The sequence below is a fragment of the Microtus oregoni genome, unplaced genomic scaffold, assembly GCF_018167655.1.
Source record: "Microtus oregoni isolate MIOR12 unplaced genomic scaffold, Mior012 000029F_ref0000214, whole genome shotgun sequence".
In the NCBI taxonomy this organism is placed as follows: domain Eukaryota; kingdom Metazoa; phylum Chordata; class Mammalia; order Rodentia; family Cricetidae; genus Microtus; species Microtus oregoni.
Window position 1 is genome coordinate 23852693 of NW_024543088.1, and position 21008 is coordinate 23873700.

Sequence of the window (21008 nt, forward strand, 5' to 3'; positions counted from 1 at the left end):
AGGACTGTTTTTTGACAGTTTCATGTTTATATAATGAATTTTAGCATTTTCATGCCTCTTTCTCCTTATTCCCCTCCTCCTCTCACTAAAACCCTTCTTCTCAAGTCTCCTTCATACTTTTAGTTAGGGTTTCTGTTGTTGTGAAGAGACAACAGGCCGCTTGTTGGTTCCCAGCCGCTTAGCCTTGAAATAATCACACAGAAACTATATTAATTAAATCACTGCTTGGCCCATTAGCTCTAGCTTCTTATTGGCTAACTCTTACATATTAATTTAACCCATTTCTATTAACCTGTGTATTGCCATGTGGCTTACCGACTAAAGTTCCAGTGTCTGTCTCCAGCATAGCTACATGGCTTCTCTCTGACACCACCCTTCTTTCTCCCAGCATTCAGTTTAGTTTTCCCTGCCTAGCTAAGTTCTGCCCTGCTATAGGTCCAAAGCAGTTTCTTTATTCATTAATGGTAATCACAGAGGGAAATCCCACATCGAGCTTGAGCGTATGTGAGACCTCAAAACCCAACTCCACAGTGACACTAACACAGGCACACCTACTCCAATAAAGCCACACCTCCTAATAGTGCATTGCCTTTGGGGGCCTTTTTCTTTCAAACCACCACAGTTTTCACATCTTTTTGTGTGCGACTCACTGAGTGCCCAGGTGTGGGTGAGAGGTTATTTGCTGGAGCAATGTTTATGCTGCTAAAGAAAACAACATCCATCTCCCCCAACTACCACTAATTGCCCATATTCTCTAAGGGTGGGATGGGTCCTCATGGGCCCTCCTCCAGGATGAAATGGTGATGGGCTCTGTTGTACAGATGACCATAGCTGCAGAAAGTTCATGAGTGCATCCGTTGTGTCATGTCCAAAAGATGTCTTTTTACTGCATATCTCCCCTTCCTCCGGCTCTTAATTCTTCCCACCCCTGCTTCTTAGATATTCCCTGAGCCGTGGAGGGGGCAATGTAGCCATCCCATGCAGGCCTGAGCATGCAGGACCGAGCACGCCTCCACCACGTGTTCTTGGCACTGTAGCCAGTTATGGGTTTCTGTGTTAACCTCCGTCTGCTACTGAAAGATTTACTCATTAGGGCTGGGCACAACACTAACCTCCACTGACCAGATGGAGCTGGGCCTTACCTCAAATGGTGACCAGAGCTGGGGCTGCCAAATCTACTAAATTGTACCATTTGAATGGGTGTTTTTCAAGTTAACTTTTGCTAGCTAAGTAGTGGCAGATATGACGGAGTTTTCCTCAGTAACTGTAACTGTTTTTCTTTTTTACATAATTCTTTATTGATTCTTTGGGAATTTCATATCATGCACCCCAATCCCTCTCACCTTCCAGTCCCTCCATATCTGCCCCTTACCCTTGCAGCATGTGTCCTCCCAGCATTAATGTAAAAACAAAACAAACAACCTCGCTCTTCCATCTTTCCGACTCCTCTTCATTCTAGTGGCATCTGGAGCTGTGGTGTGTCATGTAGTATATATACCCTTTGTCCAGTCGGCCCCACCCACAAAATGTTCATTGCCATGAGTCACTGGTCTGGCTCAAGGCCTCTCGCACACCGTCATCACCAGACCCTCACCGGAACTCCTCTCAGATATCCCACAGTTACCATTCTGCAGGACCAATCCCTTCATGCACTCCAGCAGGTCATAGATGGAGTAAATCCTAGGGGAGGCAGACCCAAGGCCCGGGATGTGGGTGGTAGCCGAGCTGGTTGGTCTGGGCCACTGTGACTGCCCCCCTTCCACTCTAAGGAGAGGGGCAGAACCCATTCTCTAAGGGCTCATGCCATCAGGGCCAGCTTTCCCATACCTGTGGTGAGTGGTGGGACCATCTCTCCCAAGTGTGGGAGTGGGGGCAGCTCTTCTGCTGCAGTGTCTAGTGAGGGGCGGGGCCAGCTCAGCATGACCCTTGGATTTTAACACAGGCCATGGACACCGTCAGAGATGCCAGCTGCAGCAGGAACATGGATCCTGTACCATCACCTGTACCAATAGGCATCCCACAGAGAAAATAGAAAGGGAAAACTAGCAGGAGGGATGCAAAGTCATGCTTTCCCAATCAGCAGTCAGCTATGCTGGAGCAAGTGGTCCAGGCTGACACTGGAGTGGATATATGGCTCCAACTTGGCAGCAACTCGGGCCCTGATGTCACCATGGCCCCAGTGGCAGCACAAGTCCCCAAGATCAATGTAGCACGAATTCTAGTTGGTCTTAATAATAAAAACTCAGAGTCAGATATTAAGTGGTGAAAACTGAGAGATCAGAGAAGCAGAGTAGCTAACCACTGGAGAGTTCTCTACCAGTGCTCAGACCAAAAGGGCGATCCTGTCCTCAGACTGCACTGAGCTCCTGTCTCCTCCCGCCTTACATTCCTCTTTCTGCCCAGCCACATCACTACTGTCTTCACCTCCCTAGTGCTGGGATTAAAGGCGAGTGATTCCAAGTACTGGGATCTCCTTTGTACAAGATCTCCTGTGGCCCAGCGTGGCCTTGAACTAACAGATCCCTCTGCCTCTGTCTCCCAAGTCCTGGGATTAAAGGTGTGTGCCACCACTCCCTGGTCTTTAGTGGCTTAACTCTGCACTCTAATCTTCAGGCAAGTTTTATTTTTTTAAAACACAGACAAAATAGCACTATAGATCAGTATGGCCCTGGTGGCAGCAAGGCCCTTGAACACCAGCTTGGTCTCAGGTGGCTGTCCAGATCCAGGACATCTGCTCACTCCCCAGTGGAGTCACAGACATAACCCAGACCCTGGCTGTTGCTGGACCACAGACCCAGACGTGTCCCACTATAGCAGTCTGGGCCTGGCCGACCCCTTGGCCCTGTGTGGCAGTACAGGCCACCCAGAGTGTCATGGCCATGGTGGTAGCAAAGCCCTCAGACACCAGTATGGCCACAGGCCGCACCCCCAGACCCTGGATCCTGTGTATGGCCTTTGATAGTATATGGGCCATGCATGTCAACACAGAACCCAGCTGTGGTAGGACCATGGATCCAGACATGGTTCTCAGTAGCAGTCTGTGCTTGGATGTCACCATGGCCCCAGGTGGCAGCGCAGGCCATTAGATTGGCTTGATGCCCATGGCAGCATGGCTCTCAGATACCAGCATGGCAGGGTGCAGGACCTGCTCTGCTATGTTGTGCAGCTGGGCTCAGCCTGCTTTCTTAGAGCACCCAGACCATCTGGCAGGGATGGCACCACACACAGTGAGCTGTCAATCAAGAGAATGCCCCACAGACCTGTCTACTGGCCAGTCTGATGGAGGCATTTTCTCAAGTAAGATTCTTTTTTCCCAGATGAATCTAGCTTGTGTTGAGTTGACATAAAACTAGCCACAACAATAATATTTGGTAATATAAACTTTTTCATGTTTATATCCATAATAGTCATCTGAAGATGGAACGTCTGTCCCTCTTCCAGCGTCTTTTTCAATTTCTTCAGTGCTCTAAATCTTTCACTGTGGACGTCTTTCACTTCCTTGGATTTATTTCAAGAGTTTTCATGTTTGTTTTGTTTTTAGCTATAGTGAATAGGGTTGCATTCCTGATTTCTCTCGGCCTGTTCATTGCTGTATATAGGGACAGCTACTGATTTTTTTTCTCACGTTGATTTTGCATTCTGCTAGTTTATGGAAAATATCAGTTCTAAGAATTTTCTGGCAGAGTCTTATAGTCTTTTACATATGAGGTCATACTGTCCACAAATAGGAGTGAGTCGACTTTGGTGTCATTCCGTGTTTTAATGGAAATGGCTTCCAGTTTTTCTCGTGTTTAGTATAATGTGGCTGCAGCAAGCCTTTATTATGCTGAGGTATGTGTTCCTACTATTCTTTCTTGCCCCAAGGTTTTTATCATGAAGGGAAGAGATGCTGTTGCATTTTGTAGAGCCTTTCTGCATGTATCTACATGATCTGTGTTTTCTCTCCTTGAGTCGACTCATGCGCGTTGCATTCCTGAATTTGCACATTGTGAACCACCCTAGCACACCTAAGATCAAGTTGACAGGTGTTGAAATTAATTTCCCACTATTTGAGAAATTTTGCATTCATGTTCATCTGGGATATTGATGACAGTACTAGTTTGTATCGTGTCTTTATCTGGTTCTAACATTGGGGTAGAATTGACTTTCACTACAAGGGCAACAGTGTCCTTCCTCCTCCTATTTTGTGGGGTAGTTTGAGAGCATTGGTGTTAGTCCTTGAAGGAATTGCAGAACCTCCCAGCCACCCCTTCCGGGCCTATACTTTTTTAGTTGGAAGACTTATTTTTGCTTCGATTGCATGTTGGTAATAGATTTATTTTATTTGTTTCTGTCTTTGTGGTTTAATTTGATAGGTTAGATGTATAGACATCTATCTATTTCTTCTAGCGTCCCAGTTTATTGAAATATGTTTTCAGAACATGCCCTTACAATCTTCCTCATTTTATTGATGTGTTGTAATCCCTCAATTTTCATCTTTAATTTTATTGATCTGAGTCTTTTTCTTTCAGTTAGTTTTAACTCTGGGTTTGCTAATCTTGTAAAGAAGCAACATTGTGTTTCATTGATTCTTCATCTGTTCTCCTTGTTTCCATTCCATTGACTTCCACCCTATTGTTTTAAAAAATATTTTAATTTTGTTTTATTAATGTACGTATGTGATAGTATGTGCACATGTGTGGACAGAGACCCAAAGAGGGCATCATATCCCTTGGAGCTGGAGGTATAGACAAATGAACTGCCCCATTTGCATCCGAACTCTGGTCTTCATGATTGAGAAGTAAGTGGTCCTAACCACTGAACCATCTCTTCAGCTCCCCTGTCCTAATCTTACTGGTTTGGGATTTGTTTTATTCTTATTTTCTAGTACATTGAAATGCATCATTATTTGAGAGATCTCTGGTGTTTAAATATAGGTATTTGTGACTGTAGGCATTCCTTTTAGAACTGCTTTCATTGTATCCAGTTACATTTGGTATGTTGTATTTTCATTATCATTCGATCCTAGGAATTTTAAATTTCTGATCACCTCTATGAACCATTCATTATTCATTGGTGTGTTGTTCAGTCTCTATGATGGTTTTGTTTGTTTGTTTTTGTTTTTCCTAGAGTTCACTTTGGTATTGAGTTCTTGTTTTAGTCCCTTGTGATCAGACAGAATACAAGAAATACAAATAGATGGATCCTGTTTTAATCTAATATGGTAGTCTGCATCTTTTCATTGGAGAGTTGAGGTCATTAATGTTTAACAGTTATTTCAAATTCCTTTTATTTTGTTGTTTTTGTAGTTTGGGACTTTCCTACACTTTTTGCTTGCCCACTTTTCTAAGTGCACTTTATTCTTAATGACTTCATTGATTCTTCTTTTTCTCTTCAATATAAAGGATTCCTTCAAGTATCTTCTGTAGTGACCTTGGTTGTCATGAATTCATTTGGTTTATATCTAGCATGGGTAGTTTTTCCTTGTCCTTTGTTCTGGTTAGGTCTCCATTGCTCTGATAGAACACTGACCTGAAGTAGCTTGGGAAGGAAAGGTTTCATTTGGCTCTCAGGATAGGTACATCACTGGGGGAAGCTTGGGCAGGTGCCTGAACCGGGGACCCAAACAGAAAACATGGAGAAATGCTGCTTATTGACTCTCTTCCTCTGCTGCACAGGCCTGCCTCCCCAGCCCCACACACAGTGTTTTGGCCCTTCTGCATCAGGTAGCAATTAGGAAGATGCCTCACAGACATGCCCAGAGAACCGTCTCATGAACAGTGCCAAGTCCTCTCTTCCTGGGCGTCTCAAGTTGACAAGCAAGATTAGCTGTCATGAGCCCACTCACTCCCTGTCAACTTGACATACAAACATATCATGGTTAAATAATAACTTGCCTTTTTTGGTTTATATTCGAGATCTCATGGTATCATTATTGATATCATAATATAAAACACAACCCTATCAGTTTGAAAAGTCTAAATTCTCTTTGAAAATATCCAAAATCTACTAACTGTGGGTACCTGGAAAATTCAAAATAAGTTATATACTTCTTAATCCAAGAAGGAAGATCCAGGGCACAAATACAATCTGAGCAAAGCAAAACTCAGATCCAACAATGTAAAATGCTTCATGTCTGATACCTCTGAGAGAGATTCACTTGAGGTCTTCTGAACTCCAATGGGCTTGGGTAGCCCCGCCCCACTTCTCCAATTCTGCCATCCACAGTACACACAGTTTGTCTCCTCGACTCAGGCCAACTCCACTCCACAACTACCACTGCTCTTGATGGTTATCTCATGGCCCAGGCATCTCCAGTCCGTGGGGGTCTCCATTGCAGCTGAAGCTGCACCTTCAGCAATGGCCTCCTGGCCTCCCCTTCAGGAACTAACCTTGCCACGTGGCACCAAACCTCTGCTGCTCTCCATGACCCCTTCAGTCCTGGACCATTTTCTTGCAACTGAGACTGCCCTTTACGAGCAACATCTCCCCACCTCTTATAGTGCCACACCTCAGCTGCTCTCCATGACCCCTTCATGCCTTAAAACTAGCACCACGCGAAAGATTCTTTGACATTGCTGAGTTCGACTTCCAGCTTGAGATGCAGCCTGTACCAGAGGCGGAGCTAGAATTTTAGCTAAAGAAAATGTGAAGCTCTGCAGGGAGCTTGGGGATCTTTCTCTCTTCTGTCTACCCATAGCTCCCATGGCCAGAATCCAGAATTTCATAAAGCTGTCACTCTCCAGAAATCCTAGAGTAGCAAAAAACAAACAAACAAAAAAAAAAAAACAATAAAATAAAACCAAAAACCCTAATTCTGATTTACAATATGGGATTTTCTTTTTTTTTTAAATTTATTTATTTATTAAAGATTTCTGTCTCTTCCCAGCCACCGCCTCCCATTTCCCTCCCCCTCCCCTAATTAAGTCCCCCCCCCCCAGCCCGAAAAGCAATCAGGGTTCCCTGTCCTGTGGGAAGTCCAAGGAACCCCCCACCTCCATCCAGGTCTAGTAAGTTGAGCATCCAAACTGCCTAGGCTCCCACAAAGCCAGTACGTGCAGTAGGATCAGAAACCCAGTGCCATTGTTCTTGAGTTCTCAGTAGTCCTCATTGTCCGTTATGTTCAGAGAGTCCGGTTTTATCCCAGGCTTTTCCAGACCCAGGCCAGCTGGTCTTGGTGAGTTCCCAGTAGAACATCCCCATTGTCTCAGTGTGTGGGTGCACCCCTCATGGTCCTGAGTTCCTTGCTCGTGCTCTCTCTCCTTCTGCTCCTGATTTGGACCTTGAGAATTCAGTCCTGTGCTCCAATGTGGGTCTCTGTCTCTGTCTCCTTTCATCGCTTGCTGAAGGTTAATATTCAGGAGGATGCCTATATGTTTTTCTTTGGGTTCTCCTTATTTAGCTTCTCTAGGATCACTAATTATAGGCTCAATGTCCTTGGTTTATGGCTAGAAACCAAATATGAGTGAGTACATCCCATGTTCCTCTTTTTGGGTCTGGCTTACCTCACTCAGGATAGTGTTTTCTATTTCCATCCATTTGTATGCAAAATTCAAGAAGTCCTTGTTTCTTACTGCTGAATAATACTCTAATATGTATATATTCCATACTTTCTTCATCCATTCTTCCATTGAAGGGCATCTAGGTTGTTTCCAGGTTCTGGCTATGACAAACAATGCTGCTATGAACATAGTAGAGCATATACTTTTGTTGTATGATAAGGCCTCTCTTGGGTATATTCCCAAGAGTGGTATTGCGGGGTCCAGGGGTAAGTTGATCAATATGGGATTTTCTAACTTTGCTAATTGGTAATGTGACCCCTAAATTAAGGCCATAGCAGGTTGTCTTAAAGGACACTACAGAAGCTCATGACAATACCAACCCTCCTGTCTATGTGTAGCCCATTAAGTGTACCATTAAAACCCCCCTTGTCTTTTCTGTTGTCTGCAGGAACTTGTGTCCCTGAAGCCCTGTAAAGCTGCAGAGCTGGTTGCTACTCACTTTTCTGGACAGATTGAAGTGGTCATTGGACAGCTACAGGTGGGGACTGTGAGCATATGATGAAAGGGGACGTCTTTGTTTGAGGGTGCTTAATGGTTGTTATTGCCTAAATTCATAGTTGCCAGATAATAGTAGGTTTATGGAGGTGGTGGTGTATGCACGTGCCCTGTGTATGTGGTGTCTGTACTGTGTGTGGTATGTGTAGTATGTCGTGTGTGTCTTGTGTATGTGTTGTGGGGGTGGGAGCAGCTGTGTATTAACCTCTGAGTTCATTTTGGATATCACATGCTGATATTAAAGAAGTATCTTTGAAGCTCTAACCTACACTAGTCTGGAAATCTTAGCCCATAGAAGATGCTCCCATTTTCTCTGGCTATAGGACCCACAATCCTATTCTATTGGTGGTTCACGTGGCTTATGCACATATCAGCTTGAACCAGTGGTAACGTTTAGAGTTTTTTCAGAGGACAGGTTCTCTAGATGTGGCTGCATGCATGGTGAGCACTGAGGAGCTTGCGAGATGTACTGGATGAGTGCCTGCTGTTGCTCAGTGTTTACGACGACAGCACCAGTATAGAGCTGGCTTCTGAGGATCAGAAGAGAGAGCTAGGTAATAGGACAGTAGGAGAGACTTGAAGTACAATCCACAGCCCTCCGATGCAGCAGCAGTGGTCGGGAATAATGGCAAAACGAAAAGTTGAGTAAGTAGGGAGTAACGGGAGACGAAAGTGGGACTCATTCACTTAAACCTGTGTGGCTGCACTGCACCACAGGACTCAGTGCTAGGCTCCGAGGAGCACAGAAACACTGATGTCACTGTAGCATGATGCTGTCGAGCTGTGCTACAAATGCACTAATGGGGCATGGAAACAAGGCAAAGGAGAGTGATGGGTGGGTGAGGGCCGAGAAGACAGCCCCAGAGCTGCCAGGACTAGGACAGGCGTCTGATTTGCAAACAGAGTTGGGAAAGGCTTTCTTGGTTAATAGGGCTCTGGTATGGAAGGAAGTAAAGCTGCAGCTCTTGTGTTCAGAGGCTGGGCAAGTCTGTAGGAAACATGAGGCGTGCTGGGGGAATCGGCTTCAGTGCAGTGAGAAGCAGTGTTTTATAAGGGGTGAGTTATGATGATAGAGCCCAGAAAGTATGGATGCGGCTTGAGCCTATTGTAATATTAAGAAACTTATATTTCTGTGTTGGAGAATGACCAGTGGTTTAAGCAAAGGATGGTCTCATTAGACCTTCTTTACAGAAAATTAACTTTGGAAAAGAGCACAAATGGAGCAGTAAGGTCTTGAAAAACAAAAGGGCCAGGCAAAGTGGTGGTGACCTGAACAAAGTCAGTGGCAGTGGAGGAGATGGGTTCCAGATGAATTTGTCCTCTCAGAAAGTAGCTCAAGGGCTGGAGAGATGGCTCAAAGGTTAAAAGCCCTGGCTGCACTTCCAGAGGTCCTGAGTTCAATTCCCAGTAACCATATGGTGGCTCACAACCATCTGTAATGAGATCTGGTGCCCTCTTTTGGCATGTGGGCATACTTGCAGGCAGAACACTGTATATATAATAAATAAATGTGAATATCATTTGTCAGTCAAGTTGGTAAAAGCTGGGTGTAAGAAAAAGGCAACTGTTTGATTGTGGTTTGTTTGTTGAGTCCTACGCTGTTCTTTTAAAGAAATTGTATTTTACTGCCAAGTTTTAGTGATCATATAAACTGCATACAGATCTTAGGTAGTTCCTTTATTTTTAGTGCAATTTGCTTCTGAAGAATAGTTCCCAGAATACTTGGAATGAAAAATTAGCCAGAATATTAAGTTATAACCCAAAGGAAGTAATATAAAATAGAATAAACCAATATAGAGAAGACAGGATATGAAGACTGATGACTATATCTGAGTCTTTTTTAAAAACGAGTGTGTAAAAAAAAAAACGAGTGTGTATCCCTATACTTGTATATACGCACGAATAAATGTGTGGGTGTGTACACTCATGTGAACATGCACCCGTGCCCTTTTCCAGTATGAGATTAAGCCTTAGGTTCTGTGCATGCTAGGCACAGATTCTATCTCTGAGCTACATCCCTAACTGTAAATATATTTCAAAATCATATTTAAAATAATACTATTATTTTTACTTTTTATTATTATTTTTACTTTAGATATTCCCTGCTTGTTACAGAAGAAATTTGAATACACAGAAAAAAAAACTCTCCTTTTTGCTTAGGCTTCTTAAGAACTTGGCAACTATATATGTGACATAAGAGTTTTACTTCATTTAACTGTGGCTCCTCTGTGACAAAGGCAGGAAGATAAGCTGGGGTTTGGAGGTGATGGTAGCCATGGAGCGGTTTGGTTTTATTTTCATGTAAAGAAGCTGAACACTGAGTCACACAGTCATGTTGCCAGTGAATTCTGGAACCAGGACCCAGATTTTATGGTGTACTGATAGCTCACTTCACAGTTGAGTTGATTCTGTTGCAGAGATGAGTGGGACTTGGAGTCATTGTTAATTTGGACCTTAAATTTCCCCCAAGTGTCACCCCCCACTGTTAACTGTCTCGCAGCAGCCCCCGTGAGAGGCAGAGGACGGGTGAGCCAGGCTGAGGCTGTCTCTCCAGCCCAGGTCCACTGTCAGCAGCAAGGCCCGAGCACTGGTCGCTAGAGCCCCTCGTGCTGGGGAAGCTCTGTGTGTCCTCCCACATGCTAGTGGCAGTCACTGGAGCCACTGAGAGTCTGTAGCGCCATGGTAGGAGCAGGCTCCATGGTGCAGCCTCTGCACTTTGAAGCAGCTGTCTAGAGTGCTTTAGCATCTCACGATTTTGGAACTTCTGTATTTAATTGTACTTTTATTATTTTCTATTCAGAACCAGGTCTTGCTTTTCAAGTTTTTGAGGAGTCTTCTTGACCCAAGGTATGTCAATAAACTTTGGCTTTCCTAATACACACGTAGAAGGATGAGAAGAAAGAAGTGGAGTTAAGATACTGGCTCTTGCCATTCAAACAGTAAATTAGCTCTTTATTTTTAATATAACAAGGAGTGATTATACACAGATAAATCATCTATGCTCTAAAAGAAGATGAGAAGTCGTACTTCAAACATAAGCATTCACGATGAGTTCCCACTGTCTTGAATTACTAGCGAAGCTCTACATGCAGGCTGTCCATTCAGGAAGGACCCTTTCTACCCTCCGTCCCCCCAGCCTAGGTCTTACTCTGCGGTGTGGATGGGGTGAACAGCTAGTTCCCAGCCCATCTGTCAATTTATTCACCCTCACCCAATCAGTTTCGCTTGTGTAACTTCCTAGTAATGTAGGAAAGGCAGTTCACATGTAATTTTTACTTACTGCTCTAAAAATAACCAAATCTCAGTGAAGCAAACCCCAGGAGATGATGGAATTAGTAATGGATATGTGAGCAAATCAGGTCCACATGTGAGACCCTGAAGTTCGACTGTGACCGGGTGGAATGCTAACGTTAGGAGCCGAGCATAGTGACGGGTAACATCCCCTAAACAGCTGTCTTGAGTTGTGTGCTGGATCACATCAAGGATTTACAAGTACATAAAGTACTGTGAGCATGCCCCCATGCCTTGCTTCCTTCCCTTCTCATCAGCTCCTCTGGCCCCAGGACAGTTCTGCTTCTACTCTCTTTTCGTCTGTACGTACATGATCTTATGCGTTTGTCTTGGTCTAGCACCCAGGAAAAGAGGAAAACGTGCAGTGCTTTTCTTTGAGACTTAATTTGCTTAATATGATGCTCTCCGGTTGCATCCATTTTCCTGCAAATGACGTGACTTGTTCTTTGTGCTGAAAATGCTTTCTTGTCGATTCTTCTGTTGATGGACACCTGGATTGGTTCATCACATAGCGGTTGTGAATACCTACAGTGAACATTGGTGTGAAGTGTCTCTGTGATGTGTTGATTTCCGGTGTTTTTCGTAAACACCCAGCTGGGTCACATGGTTCTACTGGTATGACGAAACACTTTGACCAAAAAGCAAGTTGGAGAGAAAGGGGTCCGTTTGACTGAACACTTCATCTCACTGTTTATCATTGAAGGAAGTCAAGATTGGAACTCAAGCAGGGCAGGAGCCTGGAGGCAGAAGTTGATGGCCACAGGGGGGCACTGTTTATTGGTTTGCTCCTCTTGGCTTGCTGAGCCTGCCCTTTTCTTTTCTTTTCCTTAAATTTTACTTTGAGCCTGCTTTCTTATGGGACCCAGGACTGCCTGCCCGGGGATGGTACTGCTCACAGTAAGCTGGGCTCTTCTCCATCAGTGCTAACTAGGAAAATGCCCCCCAGACTTGTCCACTGCCTGATCTTATGAGAGCATTTTCTTAATTGAGGTTCCCTCCTCTCAGATGACTTTAGCTAGTGTCAGGTTGACATAAAGCTATCCAGCACCCAGGGTATTTTTAGTGCTGATTGTTAAGGAATGCCCACAGTACAGGACTAGTTTATATTCCCCCAGCAGTATATGAGGCTTCTCCTGGATCCGCATCCCTAACCGCATTTGCTGTTTCTCGTTGTCCCTATGATTGCCCTTCTAACCAGGACAAGGCAGAATCTCAATTTAATTTTTATTTGCATTTCTCTGTTTCCATCTACTTTTGGCTATTTATTCTTCATCTTGAATTCTCTGCATAGTCTCCATATGACCCATCTGTCCGATGTATAGCTAGTGGAGATCTCCCTTCCTGGAGGCTCTCTCTCTACTCGGTTTGTTTGTGTGTCTGTTGTTGGTGCTGTCTCCAGGTGACTGGAGTCCTAGTTAGAAAGCCCTGACTTACCCTGTTTTTCTTATTTCTTAAGTGTTTTTCTTCTTTCTTCCACTGCCAGGCTTAGAGTCAGGTTTGACATGAAGGTCGTCTGAGTTGATTTTTACTCAGGGTGACTGAGAGGGATCTTGTGTCCTCCTTCTGCATCCAGCTTTCCAGCATCATTTGTTGACAATGTGTCTTTTCTTCAATGTGTATTCTTGATGTTTTTGTCAAAAATTGGGGCTGTAGCTGTGTGGGTTTATATGTAGACCCCCCCATTCTGTGCCTTCTTTGTGTGTCTGTTATTCTTTGCCCGTTACAGCAGCACCATGCTGTTTTTGCTGCAGTGGTGATTTCATTCTGATCCTGGACATGGTGAGAGCGCCACCTTAGTTCCTTTCCCCCCAGAGTCTGTCTTCCTGACTTGTGTGAAGTGGGTCTCAAAGTGGTTTTAGTCTGCCTTTCCCTGGTGGCTAAGAGTGTTGAACACTCTTTAGAATATTTGTTACCCATATATCGTTCTTTGAGAACTATTTAGTTCATTGGTGCATTTATTGATTGGCAGCGTTTTTTTTTTTGCATTTAATTTTTTTTACAGTTTTAAAAGTATGCATTCCAAGTATGACTCCTGTCTGATGTGTAGCTGGGAAAGGTTTTCGCCCATCTGTAGGCTGTTTTTTTCACTCCCCTAATGGTTTCCTTTGCTGTTCATAGAACCCTTTTGATTTGATGTAAAAAAATTCTTGACTATACTATGTATCAAGATGTTTTCACTGTATTCTCTTCTTGCAGTGTTGTTGTTTTGGTTTTTAAATGAAGTTCTTTGATCTACTCTGAATTGATTGTTTTCAGGGTGAGAGATATGGATCCCATTTTATTTTTCTGCAGGTGGAAATCCATTTTTGCTTGCACCATTTGTTAAATAGGAAGGCTTTTTTTCCCCCAAGTATATGGTTTTTGACACCTTTGTCAAAAATGAAGTGGGCATACCTGTGCAGGTTTGTTTCTGGGTCCTCTAATATGTTCTGTTGGTCTGTTTGTCTGTTTGGCACGTCATTGTAGCTCTGCAACACAGTTCAAGGCAGTCAGTGCTCTTTCTGTGTAAGATTGCTTTGGGTATCATTAGTCTTTTCTGCTTCCATATGAATTTTAGGATTTCCTCTAGTTCTGGAGGAGGTCAGTGAAGTTTTGATGGAATTACAGAAAATCTGCAGTCCTTTTGATAATATAGCCATTTTTATAACATTAGTTCTGCCAGTTCAGGAAGATAGAAGGTATATTAGTAACCAACTCTTTGTTTCATTGATTCTTTGTGTTTCCCCCAACTTACAATACATAAGGCTTTAAGGAACATCATTAAGTTATATGAGGTCTCTCTTGTTATGAACTTCCTTAGAAGTAATACATTCTTTTTAAAATTATTCTTCGATAATTTCATACACACATACAATGTGTCTTTGTCATATTTATCCCCCTTCACATCCTCCCAGACATTCTCCACCCCTTCCTGCCTCATGCTCCTTCCTGTTTTTCTTTTTAATTTTTCTTTTGTAAATATGTAGTCCCATTTAATACTGCCTCCACACACATGAGTGTCAGGCTAGCCATCTACTGGAGCACATGGTTGGCGAGAACTGATTCTCCTTCTGCCATCAACCACCAACTACCAATAGCTCCTTGCTAGGGGTGGGGCCTCAAAAGCCCTTCTCCATCCATGCTGACATGTGGTTTGGCTTGATCTTGTGTAGATCTTGCTCAGGCAATCAGAGCTGCTCTGGTTTTCTATCATGTCCAGAAGACATTGTCTTGCAACAGTCCCCCAAGACCTCTGGCTTTGCAATCTTTCTGCTGCTCTTCTGTAAGTTTCCCTGAGCCTTTGGGTGTAGTGTAGATGTTTATGGCTATGCATTCAGTAGCCATTCATTTTCCGCTCTTTGATCAGCTGTGAGTCTCTATTAACTACCATCCAAATAGAGATGTTTCTCTGCTGAGGGCCAAGATCTGCACTAATCTGTGGGCATAAGCTTAAGTATTTAGAAGGCAGTAGTTTCTCCAGGAGGATCTGTGACTTCAGCTACAGGCATTTGGCCAGGCATGAGTTCCCTTCTGTGCAGTAGGCCTTAAATCCACTGTAAAAAGCAGATGGTCACCCTGTAACCACTCTATTGCACCAAGAGGCATTTTATTGTAGCTCAAAGAACTCACTTCTGTGTAAGACCACTGATGCCTTCATTTCCCAGTGGTCTGCATAGCACCTTCTGTACTTGGAAAACTAGCCAGCAGGGAAGCTTCCAGATCAGCACCAGCTTGATTTCTCGCTGTAACCAACGTGTGTGGTAGCAGTAGTCAGCAGACTGATAGCGTTTCCAGATATTTCTCCAAGTTGCCTCTTGACCTCAAAGTGAGAAGTCAACAGTTTGGATGGTTTCATCATTTTCAGTGACGAGTCTACAACTCTATGTTATTCTTTTCAGATGCCTCGTATTGGTATGGAGGCACTTTCCCCTCTGCTGTCTGAAGGGTCCCTGGGATAAACACACACACACACACACACACACACACACACAACTTATACATATCTGACCACTACCTTGAGCTGTTTTAATTGGCACAGTCTGTAAACAGCTGCTTGTTTTTGAGGGGGCAAATTTCTCCGTGCAGCCCTGGCTGTCCTGGATCTAGCTCTTGTAGACCAGGCTGGCCTCGAACTCACAGAGATCTTCCTGCCTCTGCCTCCCAAGTGCTGGGATTAAAGGTGTGTGCCACCACCACCCAGCCGTCAACAGCATTTTTTAAAGGAACACATTATCTAGCTGAATTTTTAGATCTTTCTTTACCCAAATTTTTTAAGTTTTCTTTATTATATGATAATTTTGTCTAGACTTAAATGACCTACAAAGATAATAGAGTCACATGGTATCTGTACTTGGAAGAAAGAGTCGATAGTTGGAGGGGGGTTAATCCTCCAGAAACATGGTAGATCCACTTGGGAGAGAAGGGATCCTCCATCCTCTTCCATCTCTCTCCCCTGGCAGCTGCTACCCAGGGCCTGCCCCACCTCCTGTGCCTGACTCCTGTTGACCACCAGTCCCTGCAGGACTCCTGACAGACTGGCATCTGTGCAGAGGGCATGCTTGATGGACACCACGAAGGACACTGTGGCCTTTGTTAGGACATGAACTGTGTAGACTCTAGAGAATGTGCAAGTGAATTTATACTCAAAGCTCTTCCCCAGTGTGGGGGCTTTTGTTAACAATATCTTGGAGGACGCCTTTAATCCCAGCACTTGGGAGGCAGAGGCAGGCGGATCTCTGTGAGTTCGAGACTAGCCTGGTCTACAAGAGCTAGTTCCAGGACAGGCTCCAAAACCACAGAGAAACCCTGTCTCGAAAAACAAAAACAAAAACAAACAAAAAAAAAACCCAATATCTTGGAGGGCTCTGAAGTATATAATCGGGCTGTTCTAAAACTCTCACATCAAATGGCGTGTTGTATTTCAAGTCTTCAGTCAAGATAAAGTAAAAACTGAGCATGAGTGACTTTGCCAAGAAGCAAAATACAGATTATGGAAATGGTTCTGGGTTGTCTCTGGATTTGTCAGTATTTTTGTGAATATCTTTGAAGGGACATCTTAAGATACCCAATCTCAATGTTGAAATAGGTCGCCTCAAAATTAAAAATTAGAACATAATAGATGCTCTTGAACTTTTCCGTACAGAAATACAGCCCTCTTCAGTGAGTGCCAGTGGGAAATACGTTTGTCAGCGTGGTCAACCTTGTCTCCCTTGACTAGTATATTACCAGAAGCCCAGATTCAATATTTTCAATTGTAGTACCACCTCCTTGCCTCTCTCTCCACATTCTTCCTGCACCGTGTGTGCAGCCTATACACATTTATTCCTTTATTCAACCCTTACAGGGAGGTTGCTACAGTTACTCTTTTTCTAACTCAAACCTCTCCCTTCACTTTATTTCTTAGCAAATGGCTTTATCGACTTAATTAAATCATTGAATAGTTTCAGCTGAAGCCTGCTGAACATGGTGACTGGCGTGGGAGACCAAATGGAGATGGCAGCAGCGTCTGCTGTCAAAGAACTCACTTCCTCCCGATAGAAGGCACAGGCTGATGTGGGGCAGTTCTCGTGTGCTCTGGTAGAATCCTCAAAGATGGTGTGGTTTACTTTCTGACCCACTGCCGTTCCATCTTCTTAGGTATAGCACACAGTCAGACAGCCCTTAGGATCTACAAACCAGCCACGATGGTTCCTATGTGTAGTGTGGGCTACTCTGGGGGCCAGGGCAGGAGGCTCACTTGAGACCAGCCTGGGAAACCTGGTAAGAGAACATATCAAAACAAGCAGTTGAAATCTAAAACTCCGGTCTCCCATGTCTCTTGAGTATTAGACTCTCTGATGTCCACACCCTCATCTCTCCCATCCAGCTGTCTCTACCCTCAGTGAGCAAAGCGTGCAGTTGTCACCTTCCTGTCCTTAAACTTCTTTCTGCTCCTGTCACCCACAGCAAAAATCCCAGCTTTTCTTGACCTGGCCTGGCCCATCTGCCTGGCTTCATGGGCTTTTTTCCTCTTGTTCCTCCTGTCTCTTCACCCCTAATAGTACTGGGTGTAGTTGGACTTTTCATTGGGACCATTGGCTCCCCAATAATGACACAGAGACTTGTCATTAACTACAAAAGCTCGGCTGATAGCTTAGGCTTCTTTCTAACTAGCTCTTATAACTTAAGTTAGCCCATATCTTTTAATCTATGTTCTTTTATGCGATTTGGTTACCTTTGCTCTGTATTGCCCATGCTGCTTTCTCTGCATCTTCTGGCATCTCTGCCCTCCTTCTTCCCAGCATCCTCTGGAAATCCTGCCTAGCTATTGGCCATTTAGCTTTCTATTAAACCAATCAGAGTGATACATCTTCACAGCATACAAAAGAATTACTCCACAACAGCTGGGCAGCTTGGAGTCTGCCCATCCCTCCCTTTGTGTGTCTGTGTCCTCATTCTTCCACACTGCTTTCTTGAGTACAGCTCACCTGCATGTAGGTCATGGCTGTAAAGCCGTACATGTGCCTTGATTTGATTCTGTTTTAGAAAATACTTAAAGAATGATTAATAGGAAAGTTACCATCTTAGCATTCATAATAGAAAAGGCTATTCTAAGAAGGAAATAGGGAAGAAGGCCAATTAAACACTTGGGAATCTAACTGGATCTAAATCAGCAAGCATGAGAACATGAATGAGGAACACCAGAGACGAGAAGGATGGGTATTAGCAGTGCACACTGGTCAGAGGGAAGTGTGGGCGTGGCTAGCCACCTGCTGTTTGCCCTGGCCAGTTAAGTTAAAAGCAGAAGCTTGCTTGGTGCCCTTGGAGGTTTCGCCCTTTGCAGTGCACACCTCTGACACAATGACAGCTGGCATGTTGGTGCCACAACAGAAGTTCCATAAATTTTGCTATTTTTAACCCTCTTTGCAAAAATACTCACATTTCTCCACTTTGTAATCAAAAAGGGTCATTAAAATTGAGTAGAGATTGCTCTTCTTCACCTGTTCCTCTTCTGCCTGTCTATCACTTATTTTCCACCTTCCCTGATTGTAATTGGACAATTTATGTGCATTCATTAAAAAACAAACAAAAACAAACAAACAAAATACTAGGGGTGTGTGATGGTTTCATAAGGCACTTGCACCCAAGACTGACAACTGAAGTTCAGTCCCTAGAAATAACATGGTAGAAGGAGCAATTCCCACAGGTTGTCCTCTGGCCACCGTATGTGCACCTTATCCCCAAATACACGCGCGTATGCACGCGCACACACACACAAAACAGAGGAATAAGTAAATAAATATTTAAAATTATTTGAAAGAGAAAAACCCTTCCTTTCCAGCAGCTTCCCTGTATTTGGCCAGATCTGTTGACAGTAATCGAGTCCGAGAGCTGTGGGCATCAGCAGTCCACCGCTCCTTTCAGGCTGTGCTGTGCTCAGTGAGCTGTGCCGCCTGTGCCGTGGCTCTGCTGAGCCGGGTGATATCTGCTAGCATGTGTCTCCCTTGCGCTTCCCACTTCCCGAAGAGCTACTTTCAGCATTCCTTGTAAAGCAGATGTGTTACAACGTAGTCTCTCAATTTTTCTTTGTCTGAGAAAGTATTTCTCTTTCAGCTTTTCAGAGCTAATTTTGCTGAATTACAGAATTTTAAGTTGCTGTTTTGCATTTCCCTTCAGCACTTAAACACAGTTCCTGCTCTGCTCTCATGGTGTCTGAGGTCTGTTGAACTCCCCGCCTGTTCTCTCCACCTGCGTCTTTAAGGTCTTCCCTCTGGCTCCCCTCCACCCATCGGAGTCTGATGCTCCTCTGTGGGATGCTTTGTTTTGTTTGCTTGTTCTGTTTTGTTTTTTAAGCATTTAGTTTTTGATGTTCTTTACTCTTCTCAGACCTATGGTTTAAATTTGGCTACTGTTTATTTCTTCCCCACTTTCTTTTTCTCTCTCACAGTTCCACTGTGTATTTATTTTTCCTGGTCTTACTGTAGTTCGTGGATATTCTGTTCTGCTTTTCTTTGTTGCTTTCCAGTTTTGGACATGTCTGTGGACACCCAGAGAAGCTCCCAGACTCTGCCTTCAGCTGTTTCAGTCCCTGGCTGCTTTTCCCCTCGGCACTTTAAATGCTGTTCCTGCAACACGGCGAATATGCCAGAGGCGCTCTTTACTTCTGTGTTGTTTTTTCTTCTAGGTTTTCATCCTGTCTTCGAGTCTGTGTGCGTCTGTGTGCTTATGGTATTCTCTTCTTGCTTGCCTGCTTTTCCTTTCAAAACTCTTAGGGCGTTATTTCACATCCCAGCACCGCCGCTCAGTCTGCTTCTGTTGCTTGCTGCATCTTTTCAAGCCATATTGTTTTGTCTCCTCGTATGTCTTGTAATTTGGGGGTGAAAGTTAGACATCTCTATGTAAAAGAAACCGGAGTAAATGGACCCTCAGATTTGGAGTTCTAATGTTCATTTGCCTACGAGTCTGTATTTATTGCTTGCTGTAGCTGTAATATCTCAGGCTGGAATTGCTCTCCCCCCCTTTTTCTTTCTTCCCTTGGGTTCCCATAGAAGTTGCTTCTTGAGGAAAGTCTGGAACACTGGTTTCCACCAGTGTTCTTCAGCTGGATTTTAGCCATCGAGGCCCTGTCCCTTGTGTTCACAGAATGTCACCTTTTCTCTGAGGCAGAAAGGCTGGAGTTGGGCCTTTGTCTTCTCCAGGTCAGTTAAGTGCTGTGAACCCCAGTTTGTGGGCTCCTCAGGAGCAGGTCTGCAGAAGCTCGCTGCCTCACAGCTCTGGAGGCTGGACTGGCAGGGTTGCTCCCTCCAAAGGCCACAAGGGAGAGCCCTTCTCCCCTCCACCATCTCTGGTGGGTCATGGCAGTCTGGCTTTCCTAGGCTTAGGAACTCCATTTTCACCCAGTACTCTCCCTGTGCATGTCTCCATCACAGGAAATTTGTCCAGTCAGAGGTGCAGTGACCTCCCCTGTGACCTTATTCAACTCAGTGTGTCTGCAAAGACTGTGTTTTCAAATGCCACAGCTAAGGTATTTGGACTCACAAGTCATTAATCAACTGAGCGTGATGTAGTCCCGTCCATCATGGTGGGCCTGTTGAGAAGAATGAACTGCTCTGTGTATTTTGAGGTGTCTGTTTCTCTCTTCTTCCTGGTGGACAGGAGGGGAGTTTTCAGTGCCCTTCACAGTGGGACCAATGGGTCTCCTGCAGGAACCCAGAAGCCTAGTGTCTGCTCTGCTTCGGCTCTAGTGATTGTTCCCACCTGTCTCTGCTGCTGGCATTGCCTTAAGTCTTGGATGAAATGAATGATTGTTCACCTTCATTTGGGGACATAGGTGGTTTTCAGTCTTCTTAAAGAGCAAGTCAGCAGGTGTTTGCTTGTGCTGGTTCATGTGCTCATGGCGACTGCCTAGGAGCTGCCCCAACATCAGTTCCCGAACCTTTGCTGGGAGATGTTTAAAGAGTGTCTGTGTGGTGGTGTCACAGAACTGCCTCTGGTCTGCCTCACCTGAACCTGGAAGTGTGCCTGTGGAGACTGCTGAGATGCCTCTTTCCAGACTTCAGACTGGGTCAGACAGCCCTTGCTAGGGACAGCTAACCGATTCTAGTGATGGGCATAAGGACGCTTGTATACGTGATGAGGATGGTTGCAGAGCTTGTATCGTAATTAATAGTACTTTGGAATAGTTTTAGTTATCTATGGGTATTTTGTGTATTTGGCCCTCCC

The 21008-nt window shown here is 44.3% G+C and overlaps 1 protein-coding gene across 4 annotated transcripts in view; it reads left to right on the plus strand.

The window, feature by feature from the left end:
* Vps8 (VPS8 subunit of CORVET complex) overlaps positions 1–21008 on the plus strand; it is a 225342-nt gene that overhangs the window by 120723 nt on the left and 83611 nt on the right. For all 4 annotated transcript variants that reach the window (XM_041678171.1, XM_041678173.1, XM_041678172.1 and 1 more), the window contains 2 exons: positions 7930–8019; positions 10837–10883. In XM_041678171.1, the coding sequence (XP_041534105.1) occupies positions 7930–8019; positions 10837–10883 (137 nt within the window). The remainder of the gene's footprint in view (positions 1–7929; positions 8020–10836; positions 10884–21008) is intronic.